The 23285-nt window shown below is 46.8% G+C and overlaps 2 protein-coding genes across 2 annotated transcripts in view; one reads left to right on the top strand and one right to left on the bottom strand.

Moving 5' to 3' along the window:
* The window catches only part of faim2a (Fas apoptotic inhibitory molecule 2a), a 394729-nt gene that overhangs the window by 32800 nt on the left and 338644 nt on the right, over positions 1-23285 (top strand). The window lies entirely within an intron of this gene.
* Positions 18267-23285, bottom strand: part of LOC119972186 (E3 ubiquitin-protein ligase TRIM21-like) — a 72300-nt gene continuing 67281 nt past the window's right edge. Inside the window, exons 5-6 of the mRNA XM_038808518.1 lie at positions 19535-19671; positions 18267-18906 (exon numbers count right to left, since the gene is read on the bottom strand). Of these exons, the coding sequence (XP_038664446.1) occupies positions 18284-18906; positions 19535-19671 (760 nt within the window). The 3' untranslated portion in view covers positions 18267-18283. The remainder of the gene's footprint in view (positions 18907-19534; positions 19672-23285) is intronic.

Here is a 23285-nt window from a genome sequence, read left to right as displayed (position 1 = left end):
CACAACCAGCTACATCCCAGTCCATTCTTTTACACCATCGCGCCCGGACCGATGCGACTGTTTCTCCCCACGTATGGGCTGCGGATAAGTTTGATGTTGGTCTCGTCCCTACCCAGCCTATCACTATTCCTCTCCTCCCCGATGTTCAGCTCCCTTCGATCCGCCAATATCCCATTAAGGCCCAAGCTCGCCACTCCATCGATGCACTCATAGCTAAACTTCTCGACCAGGGCATCCTAGTTCCTTGTCAGTCTCCGTGCAATACCCCCATCCTAGCGGTGCCCAAACCTGGGAAACCAGATCAGTACCGCCTCGTACAGGACTTACGTGCTATCAATTCTATTGTTCAACCTCTCCACGCCCTTGTTCCTAACCCTGCTCATATTCTCGCCCAGGTCCCTGCAGATGCACTATTTTTCTCCCTTGTAGACCTCCAGCATGCCTTTTTCGCTCTGCCACTCGATCCATCATGCCAGTATCTCTTTGCATTCACTTATAATGGCCAACAATATACTTGGACACGGTTGCCTCAAGGTTTTATTCACTCTCCCACTCTTTTCTCCCGCTGTCTCCAACGCCAACTACAATCCCTCTCCTTCTCCCAGGGCTCCACTCTTGTTCAGTACGTCGACGATCTCTTGGTCGCTAACCCGAGGAGGGATGTCGGGCCGATACTCAACTTTTACTCAATTTTCTGGCTTCCCTTGGTTACATTGTCTCTCCCTTGAAGGTTACGATTGCTCAGCCTACTGTTAAGTTCCTAGGTGTTAGGATATCTGCCACCTCTCGTTCCTTAGATCCAGACCGGATCCGCCCTATCTGCGATTTCCCACCCCCAACGACAGCCAAGCAGCTCCGTCAGTGGCTAGGCATGGTCAATTATTGCCGTCAGTGGATCCCGAATATTACTCTGGATTTCCGCCTCCTTACCCCCTACACCAATGAACCCGGTACTTTTTCCTTGTCCCCGGAAGCCGCACTGGCCTTTAACCGCCTCAAGGAGGCACTCCTCCAGGCCCCTGCCCTTGGTCGGCCCTTATATGATCGCCCTTTTCAGCTCTATTGCACAGTCCTTGCCGACTGCACCACAGCTGTCCTGACCCAACGCCACGGCGACCGCTGTCGCCCGGTTGCATACTACTCCTCTAAACTCGATCCGGTAGCCCTTGGCTATCCTATCTGTACCCAAATTCTTGCAGCTATCTACAACAGCCTGCAATCGGCTGCTAATATTACCCTCCAACAGGATATCACTGTCTATAGTTCCCATTCTGTTACGGCCCTTTTGGGACAGCTACAGACTCAGCATCTCACGATGGCTCGTCAGAACAAATATGAGATTGCTCTCCTTAATAACCCGAAAGTCCAGTTTGCCCACTGCACCACTATCAACCCTGCTGACTTTTTGACGCATCCTCCCACAGACATGCTCGACCCAATTCATGACTGTCTGCAACTGTAGCAGGAAGTCTCCTCGGTTCGAGACGACCTCTCCGATATACCCCTCCCAAGTGCAGATTGTTCCTTTTTCACCGATGGAAGTTCTTCCGTCGGCGAAAGGGGGGATAGACAATCTGGCTATGCAATCATCGATCAAGACGGTGACGTAGTAGAAGCAGCAGCATTTGAAGTTCCCTTTTCTGCCCAACAGGCAGAATTGTTTGCGTTAATACGAGCTTGCATATTGGCACAGGGAAGGAAGGTTAATATTTATACAGATTCCCGATACGCCTTCGGGGTAGTACATGATTTCGGGCAATTATGGAAAAACAGAGGATTTCTAACCTCCGCTGGTACACCCATCTCACACCAGCAGTTAGTAACCCAGTTATTGCAGGCCCTTATGCTCCCAGACAAGATAGCGGTGATAAAATGCGCAGCGCATACAAAAGGCACGGGACTGGTGGAAACGGGCAACAGGAGAGCGGACGAGAAGGCAAAAGAAATTTCTAAATCTGGCAAACTAATGGTGCCTAGAATGATGAGGCAGACTAAAACCCCCCCGGAAAAGTCTCCCTCTGAAAAACCTATGCCAACCATTGCTGACATAATCCAAATGCAGGAGGACGCTCCTGCAGCTGCTGTAAATATGTGGAAAAACTTAGGATGTATATATGATATCGAAAATAAGCTGTGGGTCACCCCGGTAGGACAAACATGTATGACCGATGCATTAGCAGCCTGGGTGACCGAATGTGTACACTTTGCAACTCACTGTGGAGCTCGTGCCACAGGGGACATATTGTTAAAAAGCTGGTGGCACCCACGACTGCAAGAAATGGCCCAACAAATTAGCAGTCGGTGCCTAATCTGTCAACAGCACAACCCCGGTAAGGCCGTCCCCTGTGATCCTGGCACAACCCCCTTACCTGAGGGTCCATTTGAGACCCTACAAATGGATTACATTGAGTTGGAAAGATGTCAATGCTATAAATATGTGTTAGTCATTGTGGACACTTTTAGCAAATGGATCGAGGCCTACCCGACTACGGATAACAAGGCCTCGACAGTAGTTAAGGTGTTAATGCGAGAAATTGTTCCGCGATTTGGAATTCCAGCCCGGCTGAGCTCTGACAATGGTCCCCACTTCATAGGTCAAATCAGTAAGGAATTCTGTGCTCTGCTAGGAATAAAGCAACAGTTTCATTGTGCCTACAGACCACAAGCCGCTGGAGTGGTGGAAAGGGCTAATCAGACTCTAAAGACTAAACTCGCTAAACTACAAGCAGACACTGGGGCCACTTGGCTCAAACTCCTGCCTTTAGCACTCTTCCAGCTACGTGCCACCCCCGCAGGAAAAACTCGCCTAAGCCCAGCGGAAATACTATATGGCAGACCCTTTCGAACGCCTTGGGACAGCAGTGTTCCACGGAATGTTCAATTCCATTACATGACTACCGAGATGGCTAATTATATATTAACACTAACTAGAATTTTGAAAGGATTACACTCCCGAGTTTGTGCCACCCAGGAAGAAGTCCCCTCCATTACTCATGACATCTCCATCAACCCTGGGGATTATGTCCTAATTCGAAATTGGACACGTAAAGGTTTGGAACCTCGATGGGAGGGTCCCCTACAGGTTCTACTCACTACCCCCACTGCAGTAAAAGTGGAAGGCCGGAACGCATGGGTACATATGCACCATTGTAAATTAATTAAGTATCCATGATGTTCTAAACTTTTCCTTTAAGTCCTAGGAACACGAGTACCAGGATGAAGTCCCTCTTCACCGTCACAATACTCGCCACCCTGCTCTCTCTCGCTGCATCCGAAAGAAGGAGATGCCTGTACGGAAGCCGACACCCACCCATGTGCCGGGAAGGAACCCCACGATGTGGAACAACGACAGATCTCCGATGGATCACCACCGCTATCAGAAACTGCCCGACCACCGTTCTTCCCGACGACCAGAAGCGCCGATTCCTGATTACGTACATGGTTCTAATGTACGATCGCCGCACATGCAGGTGGAACCACCGGTGCATTGATAAGGACAGGGTACAAATTTTACAATCAAGGACTACTCACCCCTACTCGCCTTCCAGAAGGAAGCGGGCAACGCACCATGTAACGGCAAATTCATTTCTGTTTATGTCCTATGTCTATGCTAAGAAAGTGGGTGTCTCCTCTTGCTGGGTATGTACACAGGTCCCGACCCATGCCCATGGAGGCGTTCCCTTGATATCTGTTCCTTTCTCGATCGAACAGACGGCTGAATGGGTTATATTCCAGAACAGGACAGTAACTAGTCACTCTGCCTTACCAACCAGGGCCTCCAGGTCCTCTTCTGTAAACCACAGGGAAGCAGCCCAAGAATGGCTGAGTGCCGGCTACCCTTTGCGGGATTTTTTTGGTTGGCGACAGCCATCTTACTCAGCAGATCGCACACCCCCGTTCTTCAATATCCAGAACCCCCAGACCGGAACGGTCTGCTTACTCCGGGAAGTACGAACTCCTGGAACATATGTGTTAGGAACCAGTTCATGTAAGTACACTTTTAGTCTTACTGACTGGAAAGGCCACGCCATCATCAATAACATTATTAACCACACAGGGGGCCCTGATTGGACTCAAATATGGACCTCCTCGATGGTAACTAGCCTCACCTCCTATAATGGCACCTACTTCATTTGTGGCCATAAGGCTTACCCCTGGCTCCCCACTGACTGGGCAGGGTCGTGCTACTTGGGTTTCGTTGTTCCGGGTACTACACACTATGCCCAGCTCGAACATCATCCCCACTTTCGAGCCCAGAGGTCAGTACCACCGTGGGAGGTGGTGACTTCCCTCTTATGGCCCCAAATAGGCGCCATCTGGTCCCTCAAGAAGTACGCGCTCCTCCGCGACCTATTGGAACAGGTTGCAAATGACACCGCGGAGGGACTTAGTGAACTCAGTGCAGAGTTGGTAGCCGTACGAACGGTAGCCCTACAGAATCGCATGGCCCTGGATTACTTACTAGCCAAAGAAGGGGGGACCTGTGCTATCATAGGGACCGAATGTTGCACTTACATTCCAGACAGTTCAGAGAATATCACGCGTCTGGTAACCCATATCAGAGATGGAGTACAGCGCTTGCGACTCGCCGGTCAGGCTGACTGGTGGAGCTGGATGTGGTCCAATTCTTGGGCCACTTACCTGTTCCATGGGCTCATTATCTTCGTTACCATCTGTTTGTTGCTCTGTATCATAGCTACTGGTGTGAAATGCCTATGCAACCGTTTGGGTGCCACTGCATTACCACAGATGCTTCAGAGATCCGCCCTAGACGAAAAAGAAAAACTGGTTCCACCTACCCCTGACCTATATGAGGAAGTGGCATCCTGCCGGAGCCTAGTAGAGGAGGAGTACCTCCGCCTCGCTCTCATTTCCATCTAAAGTATCCTGAGTGTTATGTGATCATGGAATGATCAAAGGGGGGAATGTAGAAGTGGATTTCATTTGGAACTTCGCTGATAGGGTTAATATAACAGTTCTGAAAAGCTCTGTGAAAGAGATGTCAACAGGTCAAGGGATGAAATAAAGGGAGCGTGTTCTGACCGGCATCTGTGAAAGCAGAGATGTCAGAAGGTTATGGGATGGAAAAAGGGGAGTGTAGCTTTGGTACCATTTAATGTTCTGACCTGCATCTGTGAAAGCAGAGAGGTCAAAAAGTCAAAGAATGGAATGAATGGGAAGCGTTACTTTATTGCGGAGATAGCGCAATTAAGCTCGTTTGACCAGTTGAAACAAATAAACATTGAAATGTAAAAAGGAATGGGCTTTGGAATGAGTTGAGCCAGATGGCCATGGGATAAGAAAAACCTTTGTAATAGCATTAATAGTGACTTGTGCTAATGATTATGTCAAAAATAACCTCCCGACCTCGAAGAATAATTCCATATATGTACATGTTCTGGATCCTTGCCAAATCATAGGTGTATCTAGGAATTTAAGGGGACCACCCCTAAGCTGTAAAATGTATAAAAATACAGTCCTTATTCTGGGATTTTGGCACTTCTCGAAGGTGGTTACCCGACTGCTTAGAGATTTGTCCCGGCCGTGAATAAACGAATATTCGTTACTGACGTGTTCGAGTGTTTTACTTCTGGACTGACGATCAGATACGTGAAAGCGCAATTCACAGAGACACTCAGTGAGTACAGACACAGGGTTGATTCAATATCACACCCACCACGTGGATTGTAGCAGACTGGTTTGTCAGTCTGAGTAGCTATAGAAGGATTAACAGTAGTGGCAAACCCGAGTAGGAGAATTGTAAATAGTTCAATAAACGTGTTGAAGTTATCTCCATGTCTGAACCTTCCTTTGTCAGAGTGAACATCAAGGAAGCCGCTTATGCTACTCCAAGAGCATAACAAGACATGGTACACAGGAGTGGCTGTTTCAATCCATATAGTTACAACTCAGCAAGCAGTGACAACCAGCAACAACAGCCAGGCAAGACGATGTTCGGGATTCCGGTTCCGCAGCAGCTCAGGTACCAAGACAATCTCAGTGAAAACTGGCGTTGGTTCAGGCAGAGATTCGAGATCTCCCTGGTAGCGTCCGACCTAGATGGCGTGGCGGATGCAGAGAAAATAAAGCTTCTACTCACCATCGCGGGTCCAGAAGCAGCTGAAATCTTCCAGACCTTCAAATACTCAAAGGGGCAAAACAAGAACGATTTCCAGGCAGTCCTGGACAAATTCCAAGAATTCTGCAAGGAGAATACAAGAAAAAACGGTAAAAGAAGTGCCAAAACTCACCACGAGGTAGGCTTGCAGCAGAAATCTGCAGTTTTGAATTGCAGCCATCTTGGTAAAGGTGCTGCACATGCGCAGTGGAGAAAAAGGCCCCCAGTAAAGGAACAGCGATCTGAGCATGCTCAGTCGCTTCCTACGACCTACGTCACACGCTTCGTGACATCAGAGGACCCGGACCACGCCCACTTAAAGGGGCAATGTCTCAAAACAAGAAAAACATTTGTTAAAGCTGTAAAACAAGATTCTTTCACCTGGAATGACAGCACAATGCCTGAAATTCAACCAGTAGCTGAAAGTAACCTCCGCAGAACCCTGCAACAAGCAGTTAGCACCGCCCAAAGAGATGACACAGTCCTTGAATACTATGACACAGACCTTTATTTCTTCTCTGGACGTCACGAGCCCAATGCCAGCTCCGACACGAAAAGTGATGATATGGTCTTGGAAGACAACGACTCAGACGAAGCTTTCACCTTGGGAGGTTACCCCAGTACCAAATCCGAACCACAACTAGACGTGTTGTACATTCAAGACCCCGATGACGATTTCTTCGGATTTGAGAATCTTCAGCCCAGCATATACGACATCCCGACTCGTGAGTGCAGGATTATGCTGCGGCCTGACACCAAGAGACAGAGAGTAGTACAAGCCCACAGTGAGCAGCCTGCTGCCACACAGAGAGTGGTCCACGCACCACAAAGGGTCCCAACCTCCACACAGAAAGCGATGAAAGACTCCACAGTGAGACAACTGCACGTTTTCACACAAGAAGTGACTCGAGTGTCACAAGACTCCACAGCGAGTTCGTGGACAGCCTCCACGATAGAAGAAACGCAAGACTCCAAAGCGCAGTCCTTGCATGAACAAGACCATGAGGGTCTCGCAACCTCCTCTGAGCAACCAGCAGCAGACGATGCAAGTCTGCCACGCTCAAGTGAACAATAGAAAGACTATGACAGTCTGCCATGCTCAAGTGCACAGTAAGAAGATTATGACAGTCTACCACGCTCCAGTAAACAGCAAGACGACTATGACAGTCTGCCACGCTCCAGTGAACAACAAAGCAACCATGACAGTCCACCCACATTGTTGTAGCCACCATAAGAAGACTCTGACAGTCTACCCAGCCCAAGTGAACAACAAGAAGCTACTGAGGCTCTATCCACTGTATGTGAGAAAAGTGACGACAGCATCCCACTTCCCATACAAGATGTGCAAAGTGACAGATCTCAGCTAGTGTGTACAGAGGCACTCGACGATCACAGTGAGACCATTGGTGACTCCGGTGACACTACATTACTTCAAACCACATTCGCACGAGCCTCTCCACAAGTAAATGCATTCCTGAATGTTTTGACTCCAGACGTGGAGCATCAAGAAATCTCAGCCGACTCCAGTGAACCTGCTATGACTCCAGGCGGGGAGCATCGACAAACCAACACTGACTCAGGTGACACAGACCAGACTCCAGACGGGGAGCATCGACAAACCAACACTGACTCAGGTGAAACAGATCAGACTCCCCAGACTCCAGATGGGGAGCAACCAAAAGCCAAAGCTGATTCAAGTAAGCCGGACAAGACTCCAGACGGGGAGCGCCGCAAACTGAGCGACGGCACGCTCAAGAAAACAGCGGATGCCACAAAGCACGCTGACACTGAGGAATTGAACAAACGAATGTGATATAAAATAGGATTATTAGTTAGAATAATGTAGATGTGAGCCAGTATGATAGTAGTGAGCTCACAAACAAAGGACAAAGGGATTCAGAAAGCATGGCCAGGAAGGGGGGAAGGGAGCCTCGTGGAGGATGGGGAAAAGGATGCTGGGTAACAAGAGGCCCAGGGTTGAGAAATGCGAAGTGAGCCAATCAGGATATATGGCCAGGTCAGGAGGTGTATAGGATGACCTATGGGAATCTTGTATGTGAAACCTGATGCCATTTGAATGATATTTGCAGAGATTTCTTTGTCTCCGATTTCACTCGGCTCTGGGGCTTCAGGAGACTGCCTGTGTTCTGAATCTTTGTAGAGTGGGTCAGCCTTGCAAGTTGTTTAAAAATAAATATTACTATACCTACAAATCACTCTCGAGTTTTATTGAGGCCAGACTGACGGGTAAAGAACTCAATATTGTCAACACGAGTAACTGTGTGAAGGGCTCGTATTATCCACGGAGTGTGGTCCTTGAGCGCAGCAAACACGGCAACAAAACCAACTAACGCAACATTACAACCTATGAAAACCATATCAAAGACAACGACACAACGCGTACCAAAAGCAACATCGTCGACAGCAAGCACAACAAAGACTACACCAATGGAACTACGACTGGTACGGAATGGTACAACTCTGCCCATGAGGGACACTGTTACTGCTCAGCTCAGTACAATGGCATACCATGGCAGGGCGATGCATCTTCCCAATTCACGTGTGCTGCACTACCAACAGGCAACCTGGCTTTCAGGACAGATGCCATCCAACATCCCTATCACAAGCATCAGAAGAAAAAAAGACTCCAAATCAGACAACAAAGTGATTTGACCACTTCTTGGTTCCTTATGCACAGGGACACTGATGGCGTTCACAAGGACATGCCACCGTCAAAATCACCAACTCACCAACCCAACAAGAAAGACATTCGACCATGATAATTGATGGGTTTTGGACTCACACATATGATTTTGACTTATTGTTTAATGACTGTTATCATAACTTGTACAGAGCATCGCTTATCTACCTGTTTTTGTTCAATTTTCTTTAACAGTATACAGAAAATATGTAACACGAAAAAAGGGGGTATGTGGTGATATGCATCACTGTAGATACACAAGAGGTTAATGTAAGTACACGTAAACTAGCTAGACACTAGAGGGAGCACCAGAGACATGACACACAGACACTCAACCAATAGGTCAGTAAGATAGGACACGACCAATGGGCATTCACGATACACACAGAGGTGACACTACCACAGGGTGGCATTACACCAACCCATATATAAAGGACACAGCACACATGATCTTCCTCTTTGCAGTGGAGACACTCAGTGAGTACAGACACATGGTTGATTCAATATCACACCCACCACGTGGATTGTAACAGACTGGTTTGTCAGTCTGAGTAGCTATAGAAGGATTAACAGTAGTGGCGAACCCGAGTAGGAGAATTGTAAATAGTTCAATAAACGTGCTGAAGTTATTTCCATGTCTAAACCTTCCTTTGTCAGAGTGAACATCACGGAAGCCGCTTATGCTACGCCAAGAGCATAACAAGACAGCGGGATTCACTACAAGTATTTCCCAGCGTCGCTCTGATATCATGGACCTCGTTAAGTGCTGAGAGTTTCCAGCTGAGCTCTTCAAAATCACTCAAGCATGAAGAGGGGTGATTGGAATGCAAAAAGAACAAAGAACAAAGAAAATTACAACACAGGACCAGGCCCTTTGGCCCTCCCAGCCTGCGCTGATCCAGATCCCTTATCTAAACCTATTTTATGCATCACCTCACATTTGCCTGGATTGAACTCCATCTGCCATTTCTCTGTCCAACTCTTCAATCTATCTATATTTTGCTGTATTCTCTGACAGTCCTCCTCGCTATCTGCAACTCCACCAATCTTAGTGTCCTATTTTCCAAGGATCTACTTCCCTGTTTCCCGACCGTTCATATATTATTCCGTTCATAAACAGGGGCTGTTTAGCTCACAGGGCTAATCGCTGGCTTTGAAAGCAGACCAAGGCAAGCCAGCAGCACGGTTCGATTCCCGTAACAGCCTCCCCGAACAGGCGCCGGAATGTGGCGACTAGGGGCTTTTCACAGTAACTTCATTTGAAGCCTACTCGTGACAATAAGCGATTTTCATTTCATTTCATTTCATATATCTGTCCAGATGCATCTTAAATGATGCAATCGTGCCTGCCTGTACCACCTCTGCTGGCAAAGCATTCCAGGCACCCAACACCCTCTGCGTAAAAAACTTTCCACGCACGTCTCCCTTAAACTTTCCTCCTCTCACCTTGAAATCGTGACTTCTTGTATTTGACACCCCCACTCTTGGAAAAAGCTTGTTGCTATCCACACTGTCCCTACCTCTCATAATTTTGTATACCTCAATCAGGGCCCACCTCAACCTCCATCTGGTTTAGCTCACAAGGCTAAATCGCTGGCTTATAAAGCAGACCAAGCAGGCCAGCAGCACGGTTCGATTCCCGTACCAGCCTCCCCGGACAGGCGCCGGAATGTGGCGACTAGGGGCTTTTCACAGTAACTTCATTGAAGCCTACTCGTGACAATAAGCGATTTTCATTTTCATTTCATTTCATCTTTCCAACAAAAACAATCCTAATCTACTCAATCTTTCTTCGTAGCTAGCACCCTCCATACCAGGCAACATCCTGGTGAACCTCCTCTGCACCCTCTCTAAAGCATCCACATCCTTCTACTCCATCTATGCCTCCAACTCTAAAAGAGTCCCATTCAATGTTGGGAAAGTTACAATCGCCCATCACGACCATCCTATTGCTCCTACATTTTTCTATAATCTGTCTACATATTTGTATCTCTACTTCACTCTCACTTTTGGGAGGCCTGTAATAAAGTCCCAACAATGTTACTGCACCCTTCCTATTCCTTAGCTCTACCCATATTGCCTCAGTGCTCGAATCCACCATCGTGCCCTCCTTAATCTCAGTAAGAAGTCTTACAACACCAGGTTAAAGTCCAACAGGTTTGTTTCAAACACGAGCTTTCGGAGCACGGCTCCTTCTTCAGGTGAATGGGCTCCTTAATCTCAGCTGTGATATCATCTCTGACCAGTAATGCAACTTCTCCACCCCTTTTACCCCTCTCTCTATCCCTCCTGAAGCATCTGTACCCTGGGATATTTAGTTGCCAGTCTTGCCCTTCCCTCAACCAAGTCTCAGTAATACCAATAACAACATATTCCCAGGTACTAATCCAAGCCCTAAATTCATCTGCCTTACCTGCTACACCTCACATTAAAACAAATGCACCTCAGACCATCTGTCCCTTTGCGTTCATCATGTCTTCCCTGTCTACTCTTCCCCTTAGTCACATTGAGTTTATTATCTCGTACCTTACTGGCTTTAGTTGCTGCCTCTTTACTGACCTCTAACTTCCTAATCTGGTTCCCATCCCCTTGCCACATTAGTTTAAAACCTCCTCAACAGTGTTAGCAAAAGCTAGGACGTTGGTTCCAGTCCTGCCCAGGTGTAGACCATCCGGTTTGTAATGGTCCCACCACCCCCAGAACTGGTTCCAATGTCCCAAAAATCTGAACCCCTCCCTCCTGTACCATCTCTCAAGCCACGCATTCATTCTGACTATTCTTGAATTTCTACTCTGATTGTCTCGTGGCACTGGTAGCAATCCTGAGATTACGACCTTTGAGGCCCTACTTTTTAACTTATCTCCTAACTCCCTAAATTCTGATTGTAGGATCTCATCCCGTTTTTTACCTATATCGTTGGTGCCTATATGCACCATGGAAACTGGCTGTTCACCCTCCCCCTTCAGTATGTCCTGCAGCCGATCTGAGACATCCCTGACCCATGCACCCGGGAGGCAACATACCATTCGGGAGTCTCGTTTTCGACCACAGAAACGCCTGTCTATTCCCCTTACCATTGAATCCCCTATGACTATAGCCCTGCCAGTCTTTTTCCCGCACTTAACTCTCTTTGAAGTGGTTGATGTTGGTAAACATTGTGGTCAGAGCACTTCATGAGATACCTCCATTTTACTCGATTAAAGGTGTTCTCTGTGTCCAGGGAGTCAATCACTTCCGGTGACTCATCCCTGGACGAGGTCATTATAACATTCAGCAGATGTTTGCTTTTCTCAGTCTGCCCTTGACAAACCCAATCTGATCCTCCATGATTATGTCTGGCAGGCAACTCTCCAGGCGCCTCCTCAGTGCTTTCACCAGGATTTTAGTGTGAGTATTTAAAAGATATGATCCACACCCCGTCGGGTCTTTGTCTTTTTTGGGGATCAGTGAGATTTAGGCCTGTGTCACCATGGGTGTCAGGGTCCCCTTCGACGGTGCATCGTTGAACATCTCTCACAAGTGCTGTTGTGAATTTTTTGTAAAAGTCTACTGGGAATCCATCTGGTCTGACGCCTTCCCTGGCTGTATGGAATTAATGCATTCCATGATCTTGTTGAGCTCTAGCAGTGTTTCCAGCCCCTGTATCTTGTCTTCCCCCACCACCGGTACATACAGTTCTTCGAGGAACTGTTTCATCCCCGAGACCCCTCCATGGGCTTGAAGGTGTACAGGCCTCGGTAAAAGTTTGTGAAGGCCTCGTTGACCTCATTCGGAGCCACAACCATTCTACCATTCCTGTTTCTGATTTGTACTACCCTTTTTGCGGCAGCCTTCTTTCTTAGTTGGCTCGCCAGCTGATGTCTCCATGTTTGTAAAAGGCTCCCGGTGACTGGCGGAGCTGATGGACTGCTTTCCCCGAGGAGAGCAAATCAAATTCCATCTGCAGCTTTTTCCTCTCCACCAGCAGGTCCATGGTTGGGGCTGTGGAGTACTGCCGATCCACCTCCAGTACAGAGTTGGTCAGCCGCTGCCTGGTTATCCTTTCCTTCCTGTCCCTAAGGGCCCTGTAAGCTATTATTTCCCCCGTGATGACCACCTTCACTGTCTCCCAGAGCTTGGAGGGTGATATTTGGTGATATTGCCTCGTTCTGCTTGCAGGTTACATAATTGTTGATGGCTTGGGATATATTTTTTAAAAACATTTTATTAAAACATTTGTAATTTTTTAATAATTTCAAAAGCAAACATAACACAGTAAATAACAGCCCCTCCCCCCCAACCAACAACCACACCTAGCCAACATGGCTTACACACCCAGTTCCCCAGTCCCCCTCCTCCACTCACTGATCCCCCCTCAACTCTCTCTACCACCCCTCCCTCCCTAACGTACGCCCCCCCCCCCCCCCCTTATCGTATCTGCTGACAGTTTAATTTTCCCCGATGAAGTCGATAAATGCTGCCACTCCGGACGAACCCTAATGTCAATCCTCTCAGGGCGAACTTGATCGTCTCAAGCCTGAGAAACCCGGCCATGTCACTCACCCATACCCCGATTTCAGGGGCTCTGAGTCCCTCCACGCCAATAAGATCCATCTGTGGTCTATCAAAGAAGCAAAGGCCAAAGCGGGATATTTGTTTTTCCAAAATTCCTTATCGGCAAGGTGGGATGTGTCCACCCTCCATGGGGAGTGCTGGGCCCGGCTCTTCTCCAACCTCACGTCCTTGTAATGGGTCGCGTGGTCAGAGATTACTATTGCAGAGTATTCCGCCCCTACAACCCCTGGAAGCACATTTTCCCTACGATGAAAAATTCTAAGTGTGAGTAGGCCTTGTGCACGTGGAAGAAGGAGAATTGGTTTTCCCTTGGGTGATTAAACCTCCATGGGTCCACCAACCTCGCGCCTCTCACCTCCCCCAACTGAATCTGCTCCATAAAGGCGTTTAGCTCTCGTGACATTACAGTTATGTTATGGTTCCCGTCCTGGGGTTGGATTGTTCCATTTTGGGTCCTGTACGCAATTAAATTCACTCCTCCCCATGATGAGTCGATGAGTGTCTAGATCAGGGATTTCATCCATTGTTTTCTTGACAAACTCTGCATCGCCACAGTTTGAGGCGTATCTATTTACCAGAATTATTGGGGCCCCTTCCACGGTTTGCTGACCATAACAAATAGCCCCCTGGGTCCGTCACTGTATTCGTTGCCGTGAATGCTACTGTCCTGTTGACTAGTATGGCCACACACACACACACCCCCCCCTCGCACCGCACAGCCCCCCCCCTCGCACCGCACAGCCCCCCCCCCCCCCCGCCCTAAGTCGAGGCACGCCTGAAACATTTATTCCACCCAGACCTTCCTTATCCGCTGTCGGTTCCCCTCTCTCCTGGTGCATCTCTTGTAGGAAGGCTACATCCACCCTCAGGCTCTTACATAGATACATAGAAGATAGGAGCAGGAGGAGGCCTTTTGGCCCTTCAAGCCTGCTCAGCCATTCATCACGATCATGGCTGATCATCCAACTCAATAGCCTAATCCTGCTTTCTCCCCATAGCCTTTGATCCCATCTCCCCCAAGTGATATATCCAGCCGCTTCTTGAATATACAAGAAAGCATCAACTCCTTTCTGTGGTAATGAATTCCACAGGCTCACTACTCTTTGGGTGAAGAAATATCTCCTTATCTCTATCCGAAATGGTTTACCCTGAATCCTCAGACTGTGACTTCTGGTTCTGGACACACCGACCATTGGTAATATCTTTGCTGCTCTTGCAGTTGGGTTTTTGGTTCTGTGGCATTCTGGCAGGTACTGCGGTTGATGATGCTGGTTTGAGGGATTTTCTCTCCTTTCGGTGCCCGTTTGTTGTGGTTAAAGGACCTTAACCAAAATTTCGAGACGAGAGCCAGTGCTCAGCAAATGTCCGCCACTGGAAATGCAGGGCAGGATTCTCTAATCCTGCGGCAGAGTGTCCTTGGCGTCATAAACGCCGTCGCATTTTACGACGGCGTGAACGGACCGCTGCCAGGACTAATTCTGGCCCCTATAGGGGGCCAGCCTGGCACTGGAGAGGTTCGCGCCACTCCAACTGCCGATTGCCACAGGATCCACGCATGCGCAGTGGTGCCGGCGCCAACGCGCTCATGCGCAGTGGCCCCCTTCAACACGCCAGCCCCGACGCAACATGGCACAGAACTACAGGGGCCGACGCTTAGGAAAGGAGGCCCCCAGCCAGAGAGGCTGGCCCGCCAATCGGTGGATCCCGATCGCAGGCCAGGCCACATCGGAGGCTTTGCAGAGAATCGCGTGCCGGTGTTGGGGCGGCGTGGCCCGGTCGCGGGGATTCTCCGGCCCGGCCCAGGGCTGGGAGAACCCCGCCCCCAATGTCCGGGAAGTATGAGTAGTTTGTACAAGATTGCTTAAATATTATTCAAATATTATTCTGAGGAGGTTTCAAACATGTTTTCAATCCTGGTGTTTATGCCTCAGGCTAATAACACACCCGGTATCTGGTGTGGAGTTTCTTTGCATTGTTTTGCAGGTTTAAGTAAATCTGTGTTTGAAACATTTCTATTATTAATTTCAGGCATTCCATGCTGATATTTTTCATCTTGTTTGTGTAGAATTGCTACTTTGACCATAACATTTGGAGGAAACAATGCTTCTGCCATGCACCCAACAACATAGCTGGGAAAATCCCCAGGCTGCTTTTGTTTAACTGGTGGAGATAAGTGAATGATTTGATAGGAGTGTTTAAAATTTGAAAGAATTGCACAAAGTAGGTAGAAACAGACTATTTTCAGTGCTTCAGGCATCTAAAATAGAGTCATAGAGTTTTACAGCATAAAAAGAGGCCCTTTGGCCCATCTTGACTGTGCTGACCATCAAACACCTATCTATTCTAATCCCATTTTCCGGCATTTGGTCCAGCATGCTATGATGTTTCAAACGCTCATCTAAATGCGTTGTAAATGTTGTAAGGGTTCCTGCCTCTACCACCCTTTTAGGCAGAGAGTTCCATATTCCCACCATCCTCTGGGTGAAAAAGATGTCCTCAAATAAATCTGCCGCTTGCCTTAAATCTATTCCCCCTGGTTATTGATCCCTCTACTAAGGGGAATAGTTTCTTCCTATCTACCCTATCTATGTCCTTCATAATTTTGCACACCTCAACCAGCTCCGCCCTCAGCCTTCTCTGCTCCAAGGAAAACTATTCCGGTTTACCAGCCTCTTTCTATAGCTGCAAAACTCCAGCTCAGGCAACATCCTGGTGAATTTCCACTGCACCTTTTCGAGTGTAATCACATCCTTCCTATAGTGTGGTGACCAGAACTGCACACAATACTCTATCTGTGACCTGACAAGCTTTTCATACAGCTCCATAAACTCTCTTCTCTTATATTCTCTGCCTCAGCTAACAAAGGCAAGAATGATATGCCTTCTTCCCCACTTTATCTCCCTATCTTGCTGCCTTCAGGGATCTGTGGACATGAACCCCAAGGTCCCTTTGGTCCTCTATTTCCTAGCATCCTATCATTCACTGTGTATTCCTTTGCCTTGTTAGTACTCCCAAAATGCATTACCTCACACTTTTCAGGGTTAAATTCCATTTGCGACTGTTCTGCCCGTCTGACCAGCCCGTCTATCTGTAAACTAAGGCTTTTCTCTTTGTTATTTACCACACCCCCAATTTTCATGTAATCTGTGAACGTACTTATCAAACCCCTCAAATTCACATCTAGATCATTAATGTACACCACAAACAGCAAGGGACCCAGCAGCGAACCCTGTGGTACACCACTGGACACAGGTTTCCAGTCACAAAAACAACCTTTGACCCTCACCTTCTGCTGCCTGCCACGAACCAATTTTGGATAAAATTTGCAAAATTACCTTGGATCCCATGGGCTCTTACCACCTTGATCAGTCTGCTATTCGACTCTTTGTCAAAAGTCCATGTGAACTAAATCAACTTCCCACATCCACACACCTAGCCACCTCCTCTCAAAATTCAATCAAATTTGTTAAATATAATCTCCCCCTGACAAGACATGCTGATGATCCTTGATTAAATAAATAAAAATAATAATAAATCCTTTCCTCTCCAAGTGGAGATTAATTCTGTCTCTCAGACTTTTTTTCCAATAATGAAAGAATATATTAAATGTAAAATTCTTCAGGCAGAAGACAGGAGAAATTATTTTACACAGAGATGTGAGGCCATAGGAATTAATTAACGGAGTCAGTAATAGAAGCAGAGCCATTGGAAAACAAGTGAGATAGATGATGGGACGCAACAAAGGATAGTGGGATGCTGGAACCAGGCAGCCATTTGTGATTTAAGTCACTGTTGATGCTGAGGAAGTGATTGTTTCTGCCCTGCAATTTCAGTGTAATGCCAGGAATTAAGTCTATTGTATCCTTTTAAGGTCTGAGCTGAACTCTTACAATCTCTTTTGGAAATTTATATAATATTTGCTGACAAGTGTTTAAATAAAGTGACTGAATGAAAAACAAAATGTTTAATTGTGCACCATTCCCTTGTTGAAAATAAGATGCAACAATAATGCAAACAGAAACATAAATAACCGCCTTCAAATCCCAGCGAATTCTATTATTTAATAATAATTTACACACAGCGCATTGGCAGTCAGCACCGCGCACAACACCTACTGTTGGAAAAGTAAATTTTTCTAGGTTGGTAATTCCTCTCAGTGAGTGAGTCATTACCAGAGCAGCCATCCATTATGCAGTGTAGTTGATTTGCAATGTATTGGAACTGAATATCCAGCACTGCACATTCAATATTGTCTTGCTGCACCGCCCAAGACAAATCTCCACCCCACAGGTCAAATTTTTATCACTGCCCACTATTGTTTAAAGCCATGCCATCCCTCGCACCATCACCAGGATTGAATGCTTGGAACCAATCCAAATTGTGAAATGTATCTATATTCTTTATTACACGAGGCTTTATTCTTTATTACATTCTTGGAGACAAACAGTGACTATGACAGGTATGAATAACGTGTTACACTACCATACAGTCCTTTACAATAGAAACCATTATAGGCTTACATAATGTAATTTAAGATTTGCAAGCCTCATTTTAGTACTCATAATAAATCCTCTCTCAGAACAATAAAAGACAAATATGAGGATGTGGTTTTTAACACATCCATGTTGACAAACTCTGAACATGATACTTATGCTGTAAACATACATTGGTGTTGCCAAAATGCACCACCCTGAAATAACCCAAGAAGAAAAAAAGCTTGATATAAATAAAAAGTGCAATTCCAGTAATGTCTTTATCAAGATATTCAGAATCATAGTTAATTAAAATCATAGTAAATTAAAATCATAGTAAATTAAAATCATAGTAAATTAAAAACATACTAAATGAAAATCGTATTAAATTAACTTTTAAATACAGTATAATTTGCTCTTCATTTGATTGTTCCAAGCTTACGCCAAAGAATTTTCACCGTCCATATTTTCACCATCACTCCCAGCAATCTCTTGCATTGTGGGGACTAAGTGGCACAACACAATTGGTTCATAGTTTTTGGAATTTGTGTTTGACACAGGATTGAATGCAGGAAATACCGGTTTGCGGAACTTTGTTTTAAAGGAGTGAATGTGAGTGCCTCGGTAAACATTGTAGAAAGACAGGCGCCCCTGATCGTAATCTAAAAATAATCCCAAGCGTTCGCAGTTGTGGTCTTTGATGTTTACATCGAGCAAGATGGACTCATCAGCATGGAGTGCATAATACTCCTTGTCAACCATCTGGAGGGACCATGAATGTTTGTTCTTTCCCAGAACAGTGTCTTTACTTTTACCTGTCCTGGCGATGGAGGCGTAGGTGACACCGATGTTCCACCCATCCTTGTTCCTCACTTTCATCTCCCAGTAGTGTTTTCCCAATGAGAAGCTCCCATTCGCGAGAACATTGGAAGAACCTTCAAACCGCATGGAATTGTTTTGGACACTAGCGGGTGTGGGGCTATATTGCACAGAACGTAGATCAAATAACAAAGTCAGATTCTTGTGTGCTGTGCTCTCATCAAAGGTAAGATTTCTTGAATCTGTAAGATATTAATAAAATACTGTTACTAAACTTGAAAATGATTATTATTGGTACATCTAAATGTTTAAATCTATACAGTACAACGAGGTTGGACATGTGATTTGGCTGCACAACGTTCCTGATCCTGGCTGTGATATGATAGTGTAGAGGTCATGACACTAGACTCATAACCAAGCAGTCATTAGCAACCTCTACCAGCCCAATCTTCCAAGGTCTCTTCACGCTTCCAATTCTGATTTCTTGCTTAATCTCAATTTTAATTGCTTCTCTTTTGTGTCTGTGCATTCAGCTCTCTAGACCAGAAGTTCAAGAACTCCCTCCCTAAACTTCTATACGTCTCTCCCTTCTAATACAGTCTATGATTTTGGTCATTTGTCCTAATTTTCCTCGTGTCTTGTCAAGTTTTGCAAGCGAATCTGTGAAGCGCTATGGGTTGTCTTACTATGTTCAAGCTGCCATCTTTATGCACATTGTTGTCATTAGGCCAACTTGCACCAGGACAAGCTATTAAACTGAATTCAATAACTGGTCATTTTAGGGCTAGCACCAGAATGATTTGTTAAACAAGGAATGATTTGATTAATACCCTCAATGTCATTAACCCACACCCCACTTTGTGCACTCACATTCCCACATTCGAGGGAGCAATTTCTTCACAGCCTGGTGGAGCTCCTCTACAGAAACCACCAGTGATTTCAGTCGCCCATTCTCCGCTGGCATTTCTTTACCAATTGATTTTTGCAAATCTTCAAAAGCTTCAAGGCTAAGCAGTATGAAAACAAAATGAAGATAATGCACTGTTAGAAATTTGCAAGAATTTAATTGGAATCCTATATTAAAATGTACCACTATTAGCATTTTTAAGGTGCAAACCGTACTTTAGAGATTGAGCCCATAATATAGGCTGAAGGTTAGAGGGCAGTGATGAGGGTTGCCAGACTTGGGATTCTCCGTTGGCTGACGGCAAAATCAGGATAGGCGATTGGACGGAGAATCAGTTTGGACGCCAAAAACACTTCAGGCACCGATTTGACGGCAAATCGCGATTCTCCGTCACTGTAATAAGTCCACAGAGGCAAATGTCCCATCACCAGAATCCCTTTTATTAACAAAACCAACAGCAGTACGACCAGATGCGTTCAGTTTGCTGTCTACACTGGGAGTGCAGAGGATCTGCCACTCCCTGTTATATACAGAGAAGAGGTTTCCTGATTGGGCCACTAACCAGGGAACTCGTATTCCAATTGGCCAATTTCAAATGCCTGGTCTAAATCATTACAGTCACCTTGACAGTGGCGTCAATGTGTACTGGAAAATCGTACAATAGACACCGCTTGCAAATCATTAGAGGGACCGACCCGGTATTCCGCGGGGCCTCCATGATTCTTCGCCTCCGATGGGCCAAGTTCCCGACAGCGCGGTTCACTTGTGCTTTTAAATATCGTGACACCAGCAGCATGGCTGATGAGGGAGAGAGAGAGAGAGGAGCTGGGACCCGCAGAAGAGCGACTGCGGGCTGCCGGGCCAAACACTGGCCATGCTGGCTGGGGTGAGGGGAAGATTTACCAGGGCCTGGGGAAGGGGGGGATGGTGGCCATCTTGCTGCACACCCAATGACCACACACCTTGGCCCCTGGTTCTGCAGAGTGACACAACCATATGAGTGCCCCCATGCACCCGCCGAACCACTCCTTCCCGACCACCGACCATTGGTGGCCCACCCAGGGCAATACCCACAGCAAACCCTGATGATGGCAGTGCCAGCCAACAGTACCCCTGGCACAGTGACGGGTGCCAGAGCCAGAGGACCCCATGGTGCCGGGCACCGACAGGGCCAGGGGTGCGGTGATGGGGGTGCTGGGAAAGGACATGCAAGGGCAGAGCCCACAGTGCCAACTGGGGCCACCATCTAGCCAGTGGACATGGTTGGGCACGGGGGTGCACACCATGCTAACATGTTGGTCTTTCACCCCATGCAGACAATGGATATTGGATAATCCTGCTGGTTGCCGCAGCCCTGAGGGATGTCCTGCGGTTGTCCCATCCACCACCACTCTCCTCCGCCTGGCTGAACTCGTTCTATCTCTCAACAACTTCTCCTTTAACTCATCTCACTTTCTCCAAATCAAAGGTGTAGCAATAGGTACCCGCATGGGTCCTAGCTACGCTTGCCTTTTTATGGGGTATGTGGAACATTCTTGTTCGAGGCCTATCCTAGCCCCCTGCCACAACTCCTTTACCGATACATTGATGACTATTTTGGTGCCATGTCATGCTCTCGCCTGGACCTGGAAAAATTCATCAACTTCGCTTCCAGTTTCCACCCTTCCATCACTTTCACCTGGACTATCTCAGACACTTCTCTTCCCTTCCTTGATCTTTCTCTCTCCATTTCCGGCAATAGACTATCCACTAATCTCCACTACAAGCCCACTGACTCCCACAGCTATCTGGGCTACAGCTCTTCAGACCCTACACCCTGTAAGGACTCCATCCCTTTCTCTCAACTCTTTCGTCTCCGTCGCATTTGTTCTGACAATGCCACTTTCCAAAATGGTGCTTCGAAAATGTGTTCCTTCTTCCTCGACCGTGAATTTCCACCTACAGTTGTGGACAGGGCCCTCAACAGTGTGCAGTCCATCTCCCGCGCCACTACCCTCGCCCCCTCCACTCCCTCCCAGAACAAGGATAGAGTTCCCCTTGTTCTCACATTTTATCCCACCAGCCTCCGTATGCAAAGCATAATCCTCCGTCATTTTCGCCATCTCCAGCGTGATGCCACCACCAAACACATCTTCCCTTCATTCCCTCTGTCAGCATTCCGCAGAGACCATTCCCTCTGAGACAATCTAGTCCACTCCTTCACTATACCCAGTACCTCTCCCATCACCCATGGCACCTTCCCATGCAATCGCAGAAGATGTAACACCTGCCCCTTTACCTCTTCCATGCTTAACCCAAAACACTCATTCCAGGTTAAGCAGCGTTTCACTTGCATCTCTTCCAATTTGGTCTACTGCACTTTCTGCTCCCAATGTGGTCTCCTCTATATCGGAGAGACCAAACGCAGACTGGGTGATCGCTTTGCTGAGCATCTTCGGTCTGTGCGCATTCAGGATCCTGACCTTCCTGTTGCCATGCCCACATGTCTGTTCTTGGCCTGCCGCAATGTTCCAGTGAAGCTCAACACAAACTGGAGGAACAACATCTCATCTTCCGGTTAGGCACGCTACAGCCTTCCGGCCTGAACATCGAATTCAACAACTTCAGATGATCAGCCCCACCTCGACCCATTTGTTCTCATTTCATTTTAACTGTCTTTTACCATTTCTTTCTTTCTTAATATACATTTAATTTCCCCCCCCCCCCAATCTTATCCACCTTTCCTTCACCTCTCTCCACTTTGCTTCCCCCTTCCCCTCCCCCCACACCTACAGTTCATCCTCTTATGTTAGTTTCCCTGCTGTTTGACCTTTCACATCTTTTGTCCTCTCTGGGGACTGCCATTAACTCTTTCCCCTTGGTATCTGTGGCCATTAGCACCCAGTTTCCCTGGGTTTCTGTGGCTATGACTCATATTTCATTCTCACTCCACAGTATAAATATTTCCCACTTTCTCTGTCTGTTAGCTTTGACAAAGAGTCATCGGACTGGAAAAGTTAGCTCTTTTTTCTCCCTACAGATGCTGCCAGACTTGCTGAGATTTTCCAGCATTTCCCCTTTCGTTTCGAGGAGAACTGGAAATGGGAATCTCCACCTATCGCTGTCCGTCTATCCAGCCCCATTGCTCCTCGCCCCTTCCCCACTACACTATAAATCAGACCCCATTTCCAGTTCTCTATAGCTTTAACAAAGAGTCATCCAGACTCGAAATGTTAGCTTCCTTTTCACTCCGCAGATGCTGTCAGACCTGCTGAGATTGTCCAGTATTCTGTGTTTTTGTTTCCGATTCCAGCACCCGCAGTAACCTGCTTTTATCAAAGAATTAACTATTCACCTTCAGAAGTAAACTATACTGGAATTAATCCATAACAGCCACAATACTCATCATCTACTCAAAACTCAAGGATTGGTCCCTATAATGCTTTATTTATAATTACTTACGATTGGATTATATTCTTACTTCTAATCCGTATGCATGTGGATGCCTGTGTTTGGCCGTTTTTCCCCACATTTTTAATAGTTGATAAACTTATTCTATCTTAACCAAGAAAGCCTGATTAAATTGACTTCATAACTATTGGGTCTGGAAAAGGTATTCAAGGGTCAGGGAACCTTGTTGGATTGAACCTTTGTTGCTACCAGCAGAGGGTGGATTGAATGAAGACATGGAGCCAGTCATCCGTCCTCACCCGGGTTTGTAACAATTTTGGTATA

Source organism: Scyliorhinus canicula, chromosome 10, assembly GCF_902713615.1.
Source record: "Scyliorhinus canicula chromosome 10, sScyCan1.1, whole genome shotgun sequence".
Taxonomy (NCBI): domain Eukaryota; kingdom Metazoa; phylum Chordata; class Chondrichthyes; order Carcharhiniformes; family Scyliorhinidae; genus Scyliorhinus; species Scyliorhinus canicula.
Note: the sequence above shows the minus strand (reverse complement) of the source record. Positions and strands in the feature narration are given on the sequence as shown.